We start from the raw sequence: 19,092 nt of genomic DNA, 5'->3' as shown, positions 1-19,092 counted from the left end.
TGGTACTTCTTCTGCGGTTTCCGTTTCCATCTTCTGTGTCTATTTTGTGAAAACTTTGATGTGCTCCATTCTCTTCTGTAATAGCTCTAAGAGAAATATGAAGGCACTTTTAGAACAGTAAATGGTTCATCCTCACCAGGCCTCTCCAGGTTAGTTACAGTCCCAACTGAGGGTTGTATACATGACTTTGAAGCTCTCCTGGTCAAGATAATGCACACACTATTTTTCTGTGCATCTCACTCCAACACACATATGTGCATCATTCACACATGCGTGAACTGAAATTGTAATTCTTTGTTAACCTGTATATATCCATTGTGCACTGAGGAATACTAACTTTGATAGAATTTGGAAATGTCACAAAAGAATCCTCTACCTAGGCTATAAAAGAAACTGAGCCACCGCCTAGGAATGCTTGATGCTATAATTGCTAATGAGACCCAAATGATCTTGAAAAATAGCTCTATCTCTAATTTTATCTGTTTCTTGAAAGCAATCAGCATTTTTTCTAAGAGAATTAGCAGATTATTGAACGTTAAATGACTTATTTATAGAGAGAAATAGTGAACATGAAAATCTTCTGTATTATTCAGTCAGATTAATAAATATAAAAACTAACATAGAGCACCAGATTTTATATAATATTGCTTTTCCCTCATTTAACCATGGATGAACTCTTTTACACCTCTCACATTTTTAGATATAAACCCAGCAAAGTCAATAAATAAACCAAAAAAAACCTTAAAAAATCTGAGCGAACATCATCCACAAGTTTTCTCCAGCAAACAGAGTAAGATGTAGTCTGGAAAGGGATGCACTGTTCTGCTGATACAATCCTATTTTGCACAAATGAATTGAACTACTCATGGTTTATGAATCTGTTACCTTACCACCTGGTTCAAGAGTTATTTATTTTCATTTGTTTTCCATCTGGACCACTGAATATTTGAGTTGCAGGTGGCAAAATAGTTAAAACAAAAAATCCTATTTCAAAATGCCATATACCGTAGTGACATGGATGTGTACCTGAAAAGTAGACAGAAAACAGAAAAGTAGTCAGATGAAGGAACTGTGTCTTGAATTATGTGGAAATTGAATATCAGTGCTGTTTTATAGTGTTCTTTTTTTAGATGAAATAAGCTCATGTAACAGTGCAATTTGTTGTTATCAATAGTTGCTGCTGAAGAATCTATGTTTGCACGAATTAATTACATCTTCATCAAATGACTGGTATTAAAAAGCATGATTATGAACTAATCAAGAATTTTGCAGACTATAGTTGGTTTTCAGCTTCTGTTACAACTACTAAGTACTTGCATAAGTTAGAAAGAAATTCTGTGAGCCAGGTGTGACTTGGAACAAATCAAAGCTGAGGGAGATTTTAAATCTTGTAAATAGATTGGAGTTTACTTAAGTCTCCTGTTCTGTAGACCTGAACAGGGCATTCACAGGTATCTGAGATAAAAGGTGTACATCATTATGACAGAACTCCAAATACTCTTTTTTTTCTACCATGTCAAATGGCTGAACAGAAACTTTTGTTTGACATATCTCGGAATGTCACATCTATTCTTCCTCTCTCCTCTACTCCACCCATAAATAATTCTGGTGGGACCTTATGGTGTTAGAGGGAAGATGAAGGAAAAAAGTGCCAGTGAGTAGAAAATTCCTTGTTCCCACAGTTCAAGCTTGTACACATTGTGATCAAGTGCCCCATAAATTTCTTTTCTCTTTGGCAGCGAACAAGGCGTGAATTTTATTCAGAATATTAGCAGCAAGGGAGATGGGGTTATAATGAAAACATTGTGCAGCTTTATACCTTTCACAGCAACAAAACCTTTACATGAGATGACAGTAATCGGTATTGTAGAATAACAGTATTTATATGAATATATTGAATGAGATATGAATTGTATTTATATGATATAAGCACTTGACTTTCCAGAGGAAGAAAAAAATACTTTCAAATTATTTGAGAGGTTAGAGATAAAGCTAGTGAAAGCTCTGAATTTCTGCTAAGGATTAAAAATCCAAAAAGATAGTCACAACAGGTCATAGTAGGATAGCATAATAGGGCACCCTGTAGTGCTCAACTATTAAAGGCTTAATCCTTGATTATGAATTTTATTACTTTTGTATATTTGTCTCAGATGCTTAAAATAATGTTGTCATGGAACTTTGGATTAATATTTTTACATAATTTATTGTAATTACATCATATTTCTGGTTTCTGCTTTTATAAATCTGTCAACTGCTTCTGATTTCAGAAACCCAGTAGTGACCCACTGACAATGGTATTCACAAGAAAATACATGCCTTACAAGGAATAGTAGTGATAGGCAGGGGTTGGTAGGTGGCTGAATTGTTTGTGCTCAGATCAACAACATATGATTATTTTTTTTATTGATAAAGTAGAAAAGTGAAGCATAATTTGCTATGATATTGCAAATATAAACAGAGATTTTGGGTGAAAATACGTAGTTAAAATGAAAACAATTCTAAAGTTAACATAATTTAGTGTGAATGTAACATTAAAATAATAATAACAACAATAATAACAATAATAACAAAATAATAATAATAGAACTTTCACCAAGAAAAAATATAATCCAACCCTATTTATATTGTTTTCAGTTTATTAGCTCTGGATGTAAATAATACACTTTTTCGTTTACATTTTACATGAAGTTCCCTATAGGCAGCAATGAAAAGTATAGATGTACGAAACCTCATTTTCTTTTCTTTTGATATTTGAATTCAATGTAATACTTTTATGCTGCTCACCATGTTGAGATACTGTTAAATTTTAACATTCTGTTCAATTTATTAACCTTCTCCTCACTTGATTTGCACTCCCCGCTTCAATATTCACAAATGCAAACGAAGTCATTGTGCAGTGGGAGTTAGGGTCCAACAAGAAATTGTAATGTGATGATTTTCCATTTGGTTTAATTAATTTAATTTAATTAATTAGCTCATTTTTTCAGTCTCTTATTGGAATAAAAATGCTGTTGAACATACTTTTTTTTTTTTTTTTTTTACATAATTATCTATTCTTTTGAATGCATCTTTTAAAAATAATTCCCAATGTCTTAAAAGAAAAAAAAAGATGAAAAAGAATCAGCATTCAATTGGAAAGCAGGAAAATGCCGTGCAGTATTATAATGAAAAAGATTGCATATTTGAAGTCACATACCCTGAAAATTTACATTCTGTCCCTTGAAAAAAAATATCTTTGTTCAAAAATAAACAATTCCTTTAAGCTACTTCTGAAGTACCAGCATACTATGATGACAATAACAGAGACATCTCTTTTCTTCTCCCTTAGGTAGAGAAATTTGAAGTATTTCTCTTTGAAAGAAAGTAGCTTATGTGGACTATTGCTTATGGCAGAAAAGATTAGTTGGGAAGACGTGAAAAGTAAAGAATGGAAAAAGAATGATCGCTGAAAATTTGACTTCCCTGATTTTCCATTTTCCTCATCTTGTTAGATTTCTTTTCAATACCTGTGCATCAATGATTTCCTTATGTATCTTTAACTGTTGGTAAAGGCTACTTAAACTGAATTTCCTTAGTCCTCTTGAATCCTGGATAATTTAAACAAGATATGTAAAGTGGCGCATAATTCTCTCAGATTTTCTTCATTGATTGAGAAGCTTTGTTCAAAAGTTTAAAAAGGGAAATAGATAATGTATAGAATAAAATTCAAATAGTAGATGAACTTTAGTGTCAGTTGTGATCTGCTGATTACAAATTGTCTTAGATTCATGAAATTTCCACATGAGCAGATATAAAAAAAAAGTAAATTTGGGAATGACTTTAAAGGTAGAATTTTCACTTTTTCAAATACCCATCAGAGCACTTTTGAGAAAAAGAAGAAATTGCCAAATATTAATTGAATCAGGGAGCTCATTGCATGGCTCCGGAAAACTAGGGAGTTGGCAGTGATCTCAGTTGTCAGGTGTTTTGTCAAAGTAAGGGTATGGTCCAGTGTCAAGCCCTTCCCTGCCAGGGTAAGCAGTTACATAAAAAATAGTTCTTCAGACTGTCACAGATTTGAGCTTTTCCTTAATAGCTGTTTCCATTTAGTAAGTATTGGGAGAGTGGTTTCAGATAAAATTAGCAAAAACAAAAATTCGAAGCAATTCATCTCTGAGTACCTCTGTATACTTGTCTTAAAACATAGCATAGAGATGAAGCATATTTTGAGTAGGAAAAACGTGTTTTGTTTTTTTTAAATTTGGCTGCTCAATTTGGTCAAGTTAGTTGAAATTTGGCTGCTCATAAACAATGGTAAAGTTAGACGCGCTGTAACCATAGCCTGCCTCAAAATGACAATACAGAAAGTCTGCCTACCATGAGGAAACATGGAATCTCCTGAGGTGAATGAAAACAATAGAAAAATCCAAGCAAGAGATTTTTTATGATTTTATTTTGACATACTGTCTTATAAGGGTAAATAAAGCATAGTAATATAAATGACACAGAGAGTGTTTATGATGATTGCAGCGAGGTAGGCAACCATAGTAAACTAGGAGTATTCTACATAGGTCTGTCACTGATGAATAATCAGTCTTACGGGCGAGTGAATATAAAAAATAACCTTTCCTGTCAGAACTCAAGATTGGTGTGTGCAAACTGTGTTAACACCAATAAATGTACTAAGACATTCAGTATAGGTAATCATGCATAGATACAAAGATGAGGTGCCGTATTTTTCTTTAATTCTTCCCTTATGAAGTATTTTGATCTGCAAAAGTCATTTGGATTTCATTAGAAACCTGCCACATGATTCCTTCTGCTCTTTTCTTAATCCGTCTTCATTTCATTGACTACAGGAGCCCTTTACAACATTCTTTCTAAATGCAAATGATGGCAAATTTGACCACCCAGATCGAACCTTCTCTTCAGTAGCCAGGTCTTGGAGAAACAGCCAAAGAGATACCTCAGATGTGAAGGTAAGATAAACATATTGTTATTATTATTATTTTCATGTTGGGATAAAAATGATTTTATGTTTTGGGTCTTTATATTCAGATTTGGTTTAAAGAAAATTTAGCTTAATTAAAGCAGATGTTTAATTAAAGTAGATGTTACTAAAGATTATTGTTCAAATAGAAACAATCAAAGAATTCTTTGAAGTTGAGTGGACAAAAGGTGTCTTGTTTTTACAGAAAAACAACCAAACTGATCTAATTTAGATCAGATAATCAGGAGATGGAGAAAAGCCCAATAAATTGTTCTTTCCTGCTGTTAACTCAATATTTGGCCCACTCCATAAAACACAGCAGGAATTGGATTTGACCTTAAAGTGTCATATCGTTATAGCTTGCCTAACTCTGGGTTTGCATTGCCTCGGGCAATTAATAAAGCATTAATGACAAGACCCATTTAAAATGTTGGCTTTTCTGTACAGCTTTAGATTTTACTTGACTGTGCCTGAGGGTATTATGCAACAATACACATTAGATTAAAACAACTTCTACACGATATACAGAAACAGCCGGAGAGTAGGGTGATTTTACTGTCGTTATTCCTTACCTATTGTTAAATACAAAAAAGCTATTGTTCATACACATGGAACCTTAACAGAAAAAAATAAAAAAATCTTATAATATTTTGAATACTTTTGTCCATTCTTAATTCTCATTTTCTTAATAAGGTAGGCAAGGATTGCCTTACTGTTCTCTCTAACTTTATTTCTATGATAACACATACCTCTTCTATTTAAAAACTGCCACTCATAGCAGGAAAAGGGCACATTACCATTATTTTTTTTAATTAAGTTGACAAAAGAAGAAGTAAATTTGTTAATTTAGTTGTATTCCAGAGCTCCTATTTCCATAAATATTTCAGCAGTCTCAGAAGAGTATATAGACAAACCATGGTATTATTATTCAGTTTCTAGTTAGAAAAAAAAAGTGAATTGTAAATTGTATTGCTTTCTTAACATATGGGAGAAAACACTTTTTAAAGAAAAGAAATATACCTAGACCTCTTAAAACTAATTTCTTATTTATTTATGCTTCTCCTGAAGCTAATAATGTTTTAAATATGATCTCTGTTTCTTTTCTTTAAATAAAGTAAAATAAAATAAAATAAAATAAAATAAAATAAAATAAAATAAAATAAAATAAAATAAAATAAAATAAAATAAAATAAAATAAAATAGTGATTTCAACACTTCTTGGAAGGAGTTAAAGCTTCTATTTACTGTATTTAACATGCAGCAATTTACTTGAAATGAGAATGCTGATGTTTTGATTTTTCCTTTTCAATAAAGTCTCATTTTCCTGGAACTCCACTGGAATATCTGGGAAATGGCCTTGAGTGAGTTGGGCTGAAACAACAGATAAGAGCCTTAAACTGAGGAATAAGGGAAGACAGTTGGAAGTGACTGTAATCTTCTTCCCAGGCTTTAGGACACAGGAGGAGGGCAGTTAAATACGTGAAAGCATAGCAAAAGATAAAGGAATATCTGTGGACAGACGGAGGGATGATATTCAAGTAGGATGTATAATTAATGAAAGGATTGTTCCTAAACAAGCAACCACATGAGTTATCAGTAAAACAAGGAACTGAAATGGTTGTATGAAAACACTAGGAGTCTTGTGAACCAAGTGGGGTAATTTCAGTGGCCACTGCCTGCTGTTGCAAGGATGCAGCACTAATGAAGGAATAACGATTGCAGTTACAAAATGTATTTTTACTAATACCAAGTTGTTCAAACTGAACAAGTATTAAAAGTGCTCAAAAGGGGATGTTTGACTCTAGTAGAGGAAGGCAAGAGGTAAACATAGTACAGCTAAGTATTTTGATGTCACTGAATGTTAAGAGAGGAATTGTGGAAAGACAGAATAAAATAGGAATAATTAAAGGTCGGAGCCACATTAGGGCAAAGACTGTAAAATTATTTATTTTAGAATACACTTGGGAGTCTGCTGTAGAGCCCCAGAGTCAGATTTATATATATATATATATATATATATATACATATACATCTCTGTTATGCCATTAGAAAACAAAATACTACTTGGAGCTAAATCATTACAGAAAATCTAATATAGGAGGTGTAGATGAGGTCTGTTAGCCAATAAATGTCTTCTCCAGATAATCCCTGACCTGTATGTTTAGGGATACTTTAGGGATTAAAAATGCTATTTAAAATGTGGTTTTGTTAATTAATAATGATACAGGGCACTTGAGTTTAGAAATTAGTCTTGAGTTGATCTACTATGGGTTGATTTGGCTTAAGATAAAAGCAGATAAAGACAGATTTGAAAATAAGCTAAGTCATTAACAGCTCTTAGAGCAAACCGAAAAAGTTCATGAATTGTCTAAATAAAAAAGGAAGGGTAAATAAAGGTAGAAAAGATTTTTAGTTGCATTTAATTCTAGCATTCAATATGTCATATCATCAAATTAATTATACATTGATATAAAGTCAGTATTGGAATAAGCCTGAATTACACTTCAGTAGCCTAAGTAATATACATAAATGCAGTTGCATTTTGTGTTTAGTTTAATAAAGAAACATGAAAATCAGCAGGCTAGTAGAAAGCTTACAGTAAGACCCAAGCTATGTGCTTAGAATTATAGCAACTAAAGAATCTCATGGCATCTAAATTCCAGCTGAAGGAGTTTACTTACATTTTCATTTGTTGCATAGCTCTCATGTTCTTGGAAAACACAAGTTTTTGTTTTTCACTTGTTCAGTTCTTTGTATGTACTCATGCTGGTTACAACAAAACCTTGGCAATTTCTATTCTGGGGAACACACACTGGAAATATATACCTGAGCTGAAGGGAGCCATAAGAGCATCAAATTTATTTAAGGAGTTGTATACAGGAAAAAATGTCTTTATATGCGGGCTAATTAATGTCGGGGAGTGAAGACATGGTTACATAAATGCTATGAAATATGCAGCTGTATGAAAGGGTGAAGTCTTATTTGTCAGGGAACAAAAAGGTAAGCTACAGAGGAAAGATGAAAAATGCTTACTTAACAAACGTAGTATGAAAAGTTAAGCTAAAATTCCAGTATTCTGAATCCTCATGAAAAGAAAGGTGTAAAATCCTTATTTCTCAAGATTCTTAGAAATGTAGACTGGTAGAATAGGGAAGAGCATCAGGGACAATCATGAATTGGCTGGAGGATGCACTAGTTGACCCTTCAGGCCCTTTTCATTTGTTGAGTTCGTGGTTCTTAGTGATAAATCAAGAATGAGTAAAGCAGCTAATTGTTGCTGTTGTTTGTTGCTTGAGATCTTAATGAACTACATTTCTCAATGCCATGACATCAGGGCTAACTTTTCCCCGAGGCCTTGGAGTTCACTCTGAAAAAGGACAGAAAATGGAACTATTATAAATATTACAAATACCTTATTTTATCAGATCAGCTGTGCCGCTACTTGGAATGCCTGGCACACTTTTTATGCATTTTAATCAAGTTTTCAGACACTGGAAAAGGAGGAAGGTTTCATAGGAGCCACCAACAAACCCTCTCAATCTCTCTTTCTACTTTCCTTCTTTTTTAAGCACAGCAACTCCTGTCTTCCACAGTAAAGGGCTACAGCACTGTGAGTGTGAAGCAACCTACAATTCCTGTTCACTTGTCTGATAGCATCTAATATTTATATAGTGATCCTTTGAGAAAGTTGGAGCTGTGCTAAAGAAAAGCTGTGTAGAGCTTACACGAGTATTAAATCTTAAAGCATGTTCTCTGTCCAAGTGTTCCTCATGTTTGTGTAGCTTCTTTCTGGCTGCACGCACAACTTTAAATGTAGGTCTTTGGCAGTGGCACAGGAATGAATCCCATGTGATATACATGCTGGAGTTTTTTTCAGTCCTTACAGTAAAAATGAGGTGTGTGGAATATGGACTGTCCGTCAAAGTAATAAACATTCAAAACTGTTTACAGCAGAAAATGTTTATTATTCATGTATTCCTTATCATATATTTTAAATTCATCTGAGCTGCTTTAAGCACATTTAATCTCTGATCTCACTAATCTCATTAATTGCTGTGGCACACGTTATGAAATAATTTAAAACAGCACGTGTAATGAATTAATCTTCCATTTTTCACAGCCTTATGTTGTAAGATGGCCACCGTTTTTACTTTCAAGTGCCATATTAAATAATATGAATTGCCCTAATTTTTTATTAATATGTCTAATTAAAAAAATATTTATTTATGTATTCATTTAAGAAATGTTAAATCTGCATTACATTTTTTTCTTTTCCCTGGGTCATTGTTTAAGACTGAGTAGGTCAGTTTTAACAAGTAAATTGAGATTTTAAGCATCAGCAGAGTTCTGCAAGCTCAATATGCTTTAAAGAAAACTTCCAAATCACATTTAAAGAATGTTGCATTAAAAAATAGAAAAAATGAACATTTGCAAAGGAAAGTATATCTGTTGGGAAGCTGCAGTTTTGTAGGTCAGTCGCAATAAGAGACTGCATGTGTCTTCTCTCTGATTCCCTCCCCTTCCCCCCTCCCTCCTTCTGCCCTTCCTTTCCGTTCCTTCTCTGGAATGGAATTGTTTCATGCTGAGATAAAGAAAATGGGACAGTGTCAGTAGTCAGATCAGTAAGCCATGAATTCTACTTATTGATACATCTTGAATTGTGACAAAAAGTATGCTACCTTTGAAACATGTAGCAAACAATAGATTATTAATCAGGAGATGATTTAAGATCTACTTAGACAAGTTTTAAGTACATTAGAACCAATTTGGTTCATTTTCTAAGAGACCTGTTCACCTATATTTGGCAAAACACAATTAATACAGTGTGTGCTACACAAGTGTGGTAACACCCAGGGGAGAACCTGGCTAACACGGTTTATTTTATTGTGTCTCCCTTTATCAACATCGACCTTCTCTTGAGATAATCAGTACAAGCTGGATAAGGAATGAGCGTTAGCAGAGTGACCTTTGAGGAAGCAAGTCACCCAGAAATGACCATAACTTGCCCAGTCAGCTTGCACATTTCTTCCTACCCGCCACCCCCCTCCCTCCAGTTTTTGCTAACACTGACTTCCAGAGAACCTCCTGTTCAGTCACTAATCTTTCCTAATGCCTCTCAAACTTGTTATATTACTTTTTGAATAGTGTGTTTAGAAGTTAGGAAGGTAACTCTGACAAAATGTCATTAAGGTGCCTTAGTGTAAATTAACACAGCTAATGGAGGTACTCATGAGTGACTCATTGACCCAGTACTGGGCTCTTGTGGAATTAATGGATACCAGGGGATCAACCTTTTGGGAGGAAAAGAAAGAAAGAAAAAGAAAGGGCAGCTTTAAAACCTTGAAGTGAATTATATTAGAAAAGTGAAAACGTCTGGGTAAGATTTTATTTCATTGGGAAGCCATAAAATGATACACCCTTAACAAAACTTATTAAACAGAAACGTCAGAGTTGATGCGAGTGGTATGCAATTATGATAGTGTTAATAGTGGTCCTCTATCACTCCAAGACATATTTTTAAAGTTTAATTTCTCAGCAGCTTGGATTTGTCACAGGCTTGTAAATTAGAACATGCATTTGGGGATGTTTTCTTATGTGAAGACACGAGGCATATAATACTGTTAACTATACCTTGGGGTTTTAGTATAGCTATTAAAATAAACTAGAGATTGCATTTACAGACAAGAAGTGCCTGTTACAATATTAATTTTACCTTTTCTTACCCCCCTCAGTAGCTTTACTGCATTGCTCTTCATCTATAAAGAGCCAAGCTTCTTGGGCATTTTGAAAGGTGGTGACTATTAAATGATAGAAAGCTAACCTGTCTTATTAGAAGTGTGAATGAAAGGGGAGCAGAGGAGGTTACCAGCTTGTGAAATGTCAAGGACAACTAGACAGAAATTACTGCAAATGGATTTAGATCACTAGAATCCCTATTTTTATTAACTCTTTGAACTCTTGATATTTATTGTGGTAAGAAATTACCCATGACAGCTTATGTACTCTGAAAGATTTATTTAGATCCTTTGATATGTTTTGGCAATTGCAAAAAAAGAAATATAATTTACTGAATTGTATCAGTTAATGCAACATTGTATGTCAGATGACTGGTGCACAATAACAAGATACATGTAAATTTCTTAATTGTCTGTGAATATTTCAAAAATACCAGGCACTTTTTTCTTTTTTTTTTTTTTTTTTTTTTTTTTCAATATTGGTTCTCTGTGTCTTATTTCCTTTTATTCCCTCATTTTGTGCCTGAAAACTAATGTAACTTATGGGAAAGTTTTTTTATGTTGTTATTCATTATGTTTTCCTTTATGACCATCTTTACAGTGGCTGACTCAATGTTTATGGTTTAGGAAGACAATATTTAGAGATGTGTCTTTCATGTAAGTTTTTATCTTGATGTAGGAGTGTAACAAAAAAATAATAACTTTCTCAGAATTATGGTAGCTGAAAACAAGCATGCCCTTGCACAGATCTAGGTTTACACTGACATTTTACCACTTGTTGCACTGCTGGTGAAACAGCAATCACTCACCATACAAGTGGGGAACAGGATGGGAATTAAAAGGTCCTCTAAGTCTCACTGATTTGTGTACCTGCTCTCACTGGAATGCATTTTCTCCTGCTAATCTCTATATAAGGTTGAGTTTAAAAATGGCCCTTCCAAGGAATGGAAATGATATAAAAACTGATACTATATGACAAATTCAACTCTGTATAAAAAGGAATAAAAAATATTCTAATGAATAGTCTGGGGAGACAACAAGATTCTTTTACAGATATGTAACTACAGTTTAGGCTAAGTAACAGTATGTAAGGTAAAATCATTGCCATTTGTACTGGTTTTTAAGCACTGAAAAGGTGTAAGTCTGGCATGAGAATGCCTTCCAAATGTAATAAACTAGGCAAAGAGCAAAGATTATTCTGTTCTCACTACCCACAATGGATTGGTGGGTAGGACAGGGGTAAATGGTGTTTGATCGTGTAATGAAAGATTTTGGCCAGGCCTTAATTAAAACTTGCTTACATGGAAAATACGAGAATCAGTTGATGAAACGAGTGTGAAGTTGCCAACAGTCAAATTGTGGTACAACAGGATTGACAGACATCCGTTTAATCTGAGGAATGGGCTTGGTCGCCTCTTCAAGTGTGACCAAAAAACAGTAACAGTGCTTGAGATATCTCTTGTTTGAGATATCTATGATTCTATGATTCTCTTCCTGACCTTACCAGGAAAACACCCAAAATGCTTTCTGTGTCTACCTGTGTGCTTTATTGAAATATGAACTAAAGCAAACCGCTTTCTGAAACAGAAAACAGCCTCTGGCTGAGAAAAATACAAATAGGTTTTGAAAATAAGCCCATCTTTTGCTAGCGTTATTCTTTTGTTTATTCCTTTGTTCATTCTTCCAGCTTTCAGTTCTTTCTTGGTTAGCACAATTCTCCCTGGGCCCTAGTTGTCATCTTTCTGTCTCTGCTGAGATTCCCTGCTGTCTGCTCGTGCCTCCTGTCCCTGCCTTCCCAGCAGCTTCCCTGCCCTTGCACTCCTACTCCCCCCAGACACTGCTGCCCCCAACAAGGCATGCTTAGGGGCTTTGGGACAGGGAGTATTTCCTTCCCATCCTCACCCAGCCCCTGCCATCATCAGCAGGTAGAAGAGACAGCTTTTTCATTTTTCAGTGTAGCGAACTGAAAATACGTGCATTAATAGGTATCTGGAAACAAATGATCTTTCCTATCACACTGCTCTAGGCTAGCTGTAGTTCCACGCTTCTGAATAGCTGAAGGCAGAATTTGAGATTTTTTTTCTAGCACTGACAAATGGTTTGTTTTGGAATGGGCCTAAGTTTTAGTATGTATTCATTCATTATCTGGAAGAGAGAAGGAGATGGAATTACCGGAGTATTTTTAAGAGATGTGGTTATGTAGTACAGCCAGTAGTGGAGACAACAAAATTTAAGAGGCATATCAAATGATACAAAAGAAAACTGGTTAATGAAAAGTGTGGGAAAGTCACATGCACTATTTGCATTTTTTGTAAGGTTTAATTCAAGCTAAGTAGTATTCAAGTAAGTAAACATAATTGTGGGCTGCGCTAAAAATAACACTGAAGAGAGAATATAGGAGTCATTTTAACAAATTTCTGAAATACTGTTTAGTTTTCTTACACTGACTGGAATGAAGAAAAAAAAGAAGATGCATAACTGAAATGATTTGGGTTCTAGAGAGGGCTGTTTCAGTACGATTTAGAAGTCTGGCACTGGTTAGTTTCCATAGCACAGGAATAAGACAGGTCAGGCTAAACATATACAATACAATAAATCTTATGAAGAAAGTTAATCACACGCTTTCTGTTTATTCTATTTCTGTTTATGTTTTCTGCAATGCCAGACAAGGGAACACTAAATTACACTGCAATAGCAACAAAGATAAAATTTCTAAATGGAAATACCATAAAAAAAATTCATTGACTTAAATCCCTTTGTTTCAAGATACCATTGAAGTCAGAAGGTTAGAATTCAATTAAACACTGAACATGTCTCTGAGTAACACAAATCATACAGGTATGGTAGATGTAACATTTCACAGCTAGATCCTGGGATGTGTTAAGCTGAAGAACAAAAGTTTTGTTTAGATATCTTTGATAGAATCATAAACAAGCAGTTGTCACTTGCTTTTTGAAATTATGGGTTGGCACACAACCATACTTCATTAAAAAAAAATACGATATTAAAAATGAGCAGAACATGATTCAAAACTTTTATCCAAAGTAGAAATACACTTTAGTTTAGCATTATACTTTTTTTCTTTACTAAATTCAGTTTCATTTTAATATTGGCTTTCATATAACTTTGAACCTTCAATATTTTGGCATTTTTACGTCCTTATGAATTTGGTTGGTCTTTGAGACAGTGCTCTTGGGCTGTTGGTTAGTGATTTGTACTGTAGGACATGTCCCTTTCTGGCTATTTTTTAGTCCAAAATTGGTAGCTGTTCATTGAAATCTAGAGATCTGTGTCTATTTTTCTCCAACTGAGAGGGCTGTTCCTTCTTCTTAGGGCTCCATTAAAGCAGACCTACAAATGACTGTTTTTAGTATATTAAAAATGATGGAAAGAAATTGTAACATTAACATTCATATCTATGTATTTGATGATATTCTTGGAAGGACATTCTATGCTTTAACTGCTCTGTTCTCTATGGAGATGTAGGCCAGATTTAATTGGCTAAGTTAGTGTCTGCAGTGATTTATTTATTGTTTTACACTCTGCATGTCTGCAGTTTTGAAAGGACCTCAAACAGGTTCAGGTTTCAAGTGCTGTGACATCAGTTTTGATCACGTTACACAACTGAATACCGTAATGCTTTTAAGAAGGGAATTTAGTGAATTTAAACTACACCTGGATATTAGAGAGAAGATGGTGGGCTTTAAAGCTTATTTTCATTACAGTTCAGTACTTTCTGTTAAAATAATGGACAGCAACATATGGAGATGTTTTTTACATCAAAATGATTTCTATCTACCTGTCTGGAAATTAGGAGAGAATTCCCGCTCTAAATTATTTGTAGTATATTAATACATTGCAGATCATCTTAGCTACTCTGTAACTGAGCTTTCACAGTTTAAATATTATGTATTTATTTTTAAGAACATATGCTCTATTGACATTTTTCTCTTCATGTATTTTTGATTTTTTCTTACATTAGAAATGTTCATTCACCCTTAATTCTACTCCTTTATATACACGATCAAATTGCCACTCCTGTAAAACCTCCACCTCATTTGTAGTGCTGAAGGGTCATCATATCGTCTCTAGCATTTCTTATTCTGAAGAGATTTCCATCAGTGATATGCACTGGTTTTCTAAACTTTCATCAGAACACATATAGGTGAAAAAAAGATTAAATATTTCATTGTAAAAGACTTTTGAATGCAAATACAAGAAAACAGATTATTAAAAAAAAAATAAAAAATCTTAAATATATGCACAGAAACAAAAGTGAAACAAGAGTGCTTTCATGGATACTGCACCTGATTTCAGCAGCACCATCCAGCATTGCTCCTTAATGTGGTTTTATTGTGTGTTTTCTCCCTCCTAGGAATTAATTCCAGAGTTTTACTATCTACCAGAGATGTTTGTCAACAGTAATGGCTACAACCTAGGAATCAGAGAAGATGAAGTTGTTGTGAATGACGTTGAGCTCCCACCTTGGGCCAAGAAGCCTGAAGACTTTGTTCGTATTAACAGGATGGTAAGTAGCACTTTTTAATTTCTCTTTAGATTTAATTTTCATTTTCATCTCTTAAGAACTAAGCTTAAATAAATGAAATAGAAAGTGAGGGAAAAATAGCATTATTTGAAAGAAAGGATATTTTTCAACAAAATTCAATTACTTGTTCATGTGAAGGCATCAGCTAGGCATAAGTTGGATAATGCCTGAAAAACTTAAGTCTGTTCCTCTTTACTATCTCTTAAATGAAAAAATCCAAAGTTGTTGCAAATGCTGGTGTGTTGCAAGGAATGTTACATTCCTTTCTCAAGCCGTGTAATTTCCATTCAGAGATGAACTGGAAGTACAGAAGTATGAACATTAGCCAATAACTGCAGTCTGTAGACTTTTTGTGAAATAAATGATTTGATGTAAATTATCATGAAGTGCACTAGATTTAAGCAGGGAAAACACTTATCTATATTAGTATTTTGTTGGGTTTTGTTTGTTTGTTTGTTTGTTTGTTTGTTTGTTTTCCTTACTTTAATGTTAGAAATAATTATCTCTGTTAATGATAGAAATAAAATGTTTGTTTATATTCATTTGAAAGGTATATTGTGATATAACGGCAATACTTCAATTTATGGTTGTCTTTTGGAAATGGATCTTTCTTAAAATGTATATTGTCTACATTGCTTATATAGCTTTTGAAGCTTTGGGATCCATACAGTTGCAGAGCCATTCAGCTTTTTCATTATTCCCTACAGGGCTTTTGTTCTAGCACTGTATGTATAGCAGTATTATTTTTCTTATGATCAGTTTGGCAATTTAATTTCAAGAAATGTGTATTTAAAGAAAATTGTTCTTCAGGGGCTGATGGAAAAATAGCTGTATGAAGTTCAAAAGAATAGAGGAATATTATAAAAACAAACTTATTCCTATGATTTAGAAGTGGCTGTGTGGAACAGTAAATGATTTGACATATGTACAACAGTCTCCTAAGGAAGTGATGGCAACCTCATCACTTCAGATATGAAATACACTAAACAAAGCATGAGAAATGTGTTCCAAGGAGTAGTCCATAATGGGCAGGATGAAACTGTATAATATTTCCCTTCTTATTCTTGGCTGTTTTCACTTATAGCTGCACATAATGTAACATGCTTTCTAAAAACAAGCAGTTGTCACAGCTGTTAGCAATAAATTCAAATGCAATTTTACCACCAAAAAATGGGGGGAGCGGGAGGGAGGGGAGGGGGAAGGGAGGTGAACTGAAAGGATCATTGCCTTCCATTACCATTCTCAAGTGTGACACATGCAGTCACAGGTGAGCATCTCCAGCATGCCCATGTCATTGCACAGAGCCCTCTTTTTGGATCCTGGTTGCAGTGAAACCTGAACTGGGCCCAGGAGTAATCTTACTGAAGTTGATCAGCTATTTGGTTTTGACATCTTTAAGAACAGAAGCTCAGTACCTTAGTGGCAAAGGGTAAACAAGCTATAAATAAAATGGGAAATAAAATATAAAGGGAAATAAAATGAGAGATGTATATTGGTGATTCCCTTTGGTGAAATTTTATAAAGAATGCTCCTTTTTCTGTCCTAGAGTGTGTTTTTCCATCTTTCCACAAAGATGAGAGGATTAATATGAGGATAAAGAGATCTGTGTGCTAAGATATCACTTGTAGAAAATCTTCAACTTTAGTTTGTTTCTGCTTTATCGAAGAAAGTCTAGGAGCTCTGTACAGAAAATGTTGTTCTGAGATATTAGCAGCTGTTGATGAAAATAGCTGCTTGCATGTACTTAAAGTGCAAGACTATTCCCCTTCATGACTATTCTTTCAATAAAGACTGGTAGATAAAAGCTGGAAATGCTTTTAAATTTTAAGCTGTAATAGCATTAACGACATACGTAAGTATGCTCAAGTTGCTGTGAATTGGATGAGCTGGTGCTAAGATTCTCCACTTGAACTAATAGACTACTTTGCCAATTTCTAAAAACACAAATGATCTCATTTTTGTATCACACTCTTTCTATTCTGCCTTCCACTTCTGTCCCCACATGTGTGCATTGTGCTGTTATTATATAGTTCTACCTAGAGGCATTTTCCGGATTGCCTTCCTTCTTCCCAATGTCTACTTTTAGCACAAGCATGATCACCAGTCAAAGTTCAGTTCTACACAGATACATACTGTCTTGAAGTGAGCAGCCTGATGAAGTTTGCAAGCAATAATGAAGTTGAAAATGGCTTAGAAAACAAGAGAAAGATAAATAGATTTATTTGAATTAGATGCAGAAAGCACACTGAAGATAACCTAGAAGGAAAGGATTAAAGATATTCAATAGGAAGCAGAAGTCTGGAAACAAAAATAGTACTGAAGGAGAGCAGCAGTGAGGGAAGGGTGATAATGAACAGCAATTAGATCAGATATAATTCCATAGTTCTACATAGCACCAAAGTATTTGGATGCCATCTATGGAGAGTTGTTGCATCACAGCAGATGATGCGTACTGTTGTACCTGCCTATGGTTCTTTTGAGCCTGCACCTGGAATATTAGATTCACTTCTGGGTGACTCGAAGACAGAGAAAGTATTTGCATTTGGAAGCAGTTCAGAGGTTAGAAGAAATGTGAACTTTGGGATGTTAAAATAGTGTTACAGGTGCACAATTTTTTGTGAAGCTTATCATAAAGAAGCAAGTAGCTAAAGTAGGATGACTGCCTTCATGAAAATGTGTAAAGTAGGTATAGAAAGAAGTCACAGAATTGTGTTTTGAAAGATAAAACAGGTAGTATATTTTCAGGGAATCATTCATGTAGTGTTTTATTAGCTCATAGGGCAAATAGCCACTACACTTTCATTTTGGACACTGGAAACAGACAGGTCAACACAGGGAACAAATAAATAGAATTGGAAAGCCTGACATTCCTTACCTAATACCGTGTTCTGAGTTGGTCAGCAAATGTATTATTCAGTTAGGTCATCCCCAGGCCAAGCTCTGGCTGTTACACAAGAATCCATCTACAGAAAAAAAAGTAGCCCCAGTTTGGTGCTGACGTGTAAAACACAGCAAGTTTGTGCAAGTCTAGGATTTCTGCATGAGGTTTACAAAGCAAGCCGAGAGTAGGTTTACAGGAAGGCCACAGAAAATTGAAGAATATTTCAAGTAGGTGTTATCCTGATCTTTTGTCTGATGAAGTCAGTGGTAGTCATTTCATTTCAGTGAGTAGGATCTGATGCGGTACTGTGTCACATAGGGTGGGAACTTATTTTTCCCTAGCTGACAATATTTTCATCTGATCTTACTTTTTTCTTTTTTCTGGCTTGCTACTGGCATATACACGTATGTTATGTGTAATTCTGTATGGACGAAGTAAATACAAATTTTTTATGAACCCTACTTGCCCATTTACAAAGGTAATTTTTTTCTTTAAATAACAGCAAGAATCTCAGCATTTCATCCTGAGGCTTTCCAGGGCAAGCAGAGAAGAGTCTAGCGAAACACCACATAGACACGGTGATATAAAAAGATGTAGTTTAACCAATTGGTTAACAAGACTTACTAAAATTCTGTTCAAATTAATAAAGGACCGACGAGTCTAGGGGTGTTTCATTTGATAGTTCTGTCAGGTGTTGCACATTTCTAACCAAATGCAGAAATGGAAATAAAAATGATTTCCCTTCAAACAAGATTGCCCTAAACTTTGGAAAATTAGACTTACTATAAACACTGGAAAAGGCACTCAGTCCTGTTATTTTAAGATCTATTACAGCAGATTCTAAAGTCTCAGTGTATATACATCAGGGATTGTTGCAGCAGTTTTATTTATCCATACAAAGCTAGACTGATTACTGTGGACTTACTCATGAAACATTAATAAAGCACTATGTTCAATGCTA

The 19,092-nt window shown here is 34.4% G+C and overlaps 1 protein-coding gene across 7 annotated transcripts in view; it reads left to right on the top strand.

Moving 5' to 3' along the window:
* NBEA (neurobeachin) overlaps window positions 1–19,092 on the top strand; it is a 449,426-nt gene that overhangs the window by 375,872 nt on the left and 54,462 nt on the right. For all 7 annotated transcript variants that reach the window (XM_072361559.1, XM_072361556.1, XM_072361557.1 and 4 more), the window contains 2 exons: window positions 4,839–4,958; window positions 15,080–15,232. In XM_072361559.1, coding sequence (XP_072217660.1) covers window positions 4,839–4,958; window positions 15,080–15,232 — 273 coding nt within the window. The remainder of the gene's footprint in view (window positions 1–4,838; window positions 4,959–15,079; window positions 15,233–19,092) is intronic.

The sequence above is a fragment of the Excalfactoria chinensis genome, chromosome 1 (genome assembly GCF_039878825.1).
Source record: "Excalfactoria chinensis isolate bCotChi1 chromosome 1, bCotChi1.hap2, whole genome shotgun sequence".
In the NCBI taxonomy this organism is placed as follows: domain Eukaryota; kingdom Metazoa; phylum Chordata; class Aves; order Galliformes; family Phasianidae; genus Excalfactoria; species Excalfactoria chinensis.
Note: the sequence above shows the minus strand (reverse complement) of the source record. Positions and strands in the feature narration are given on the sequence as shown.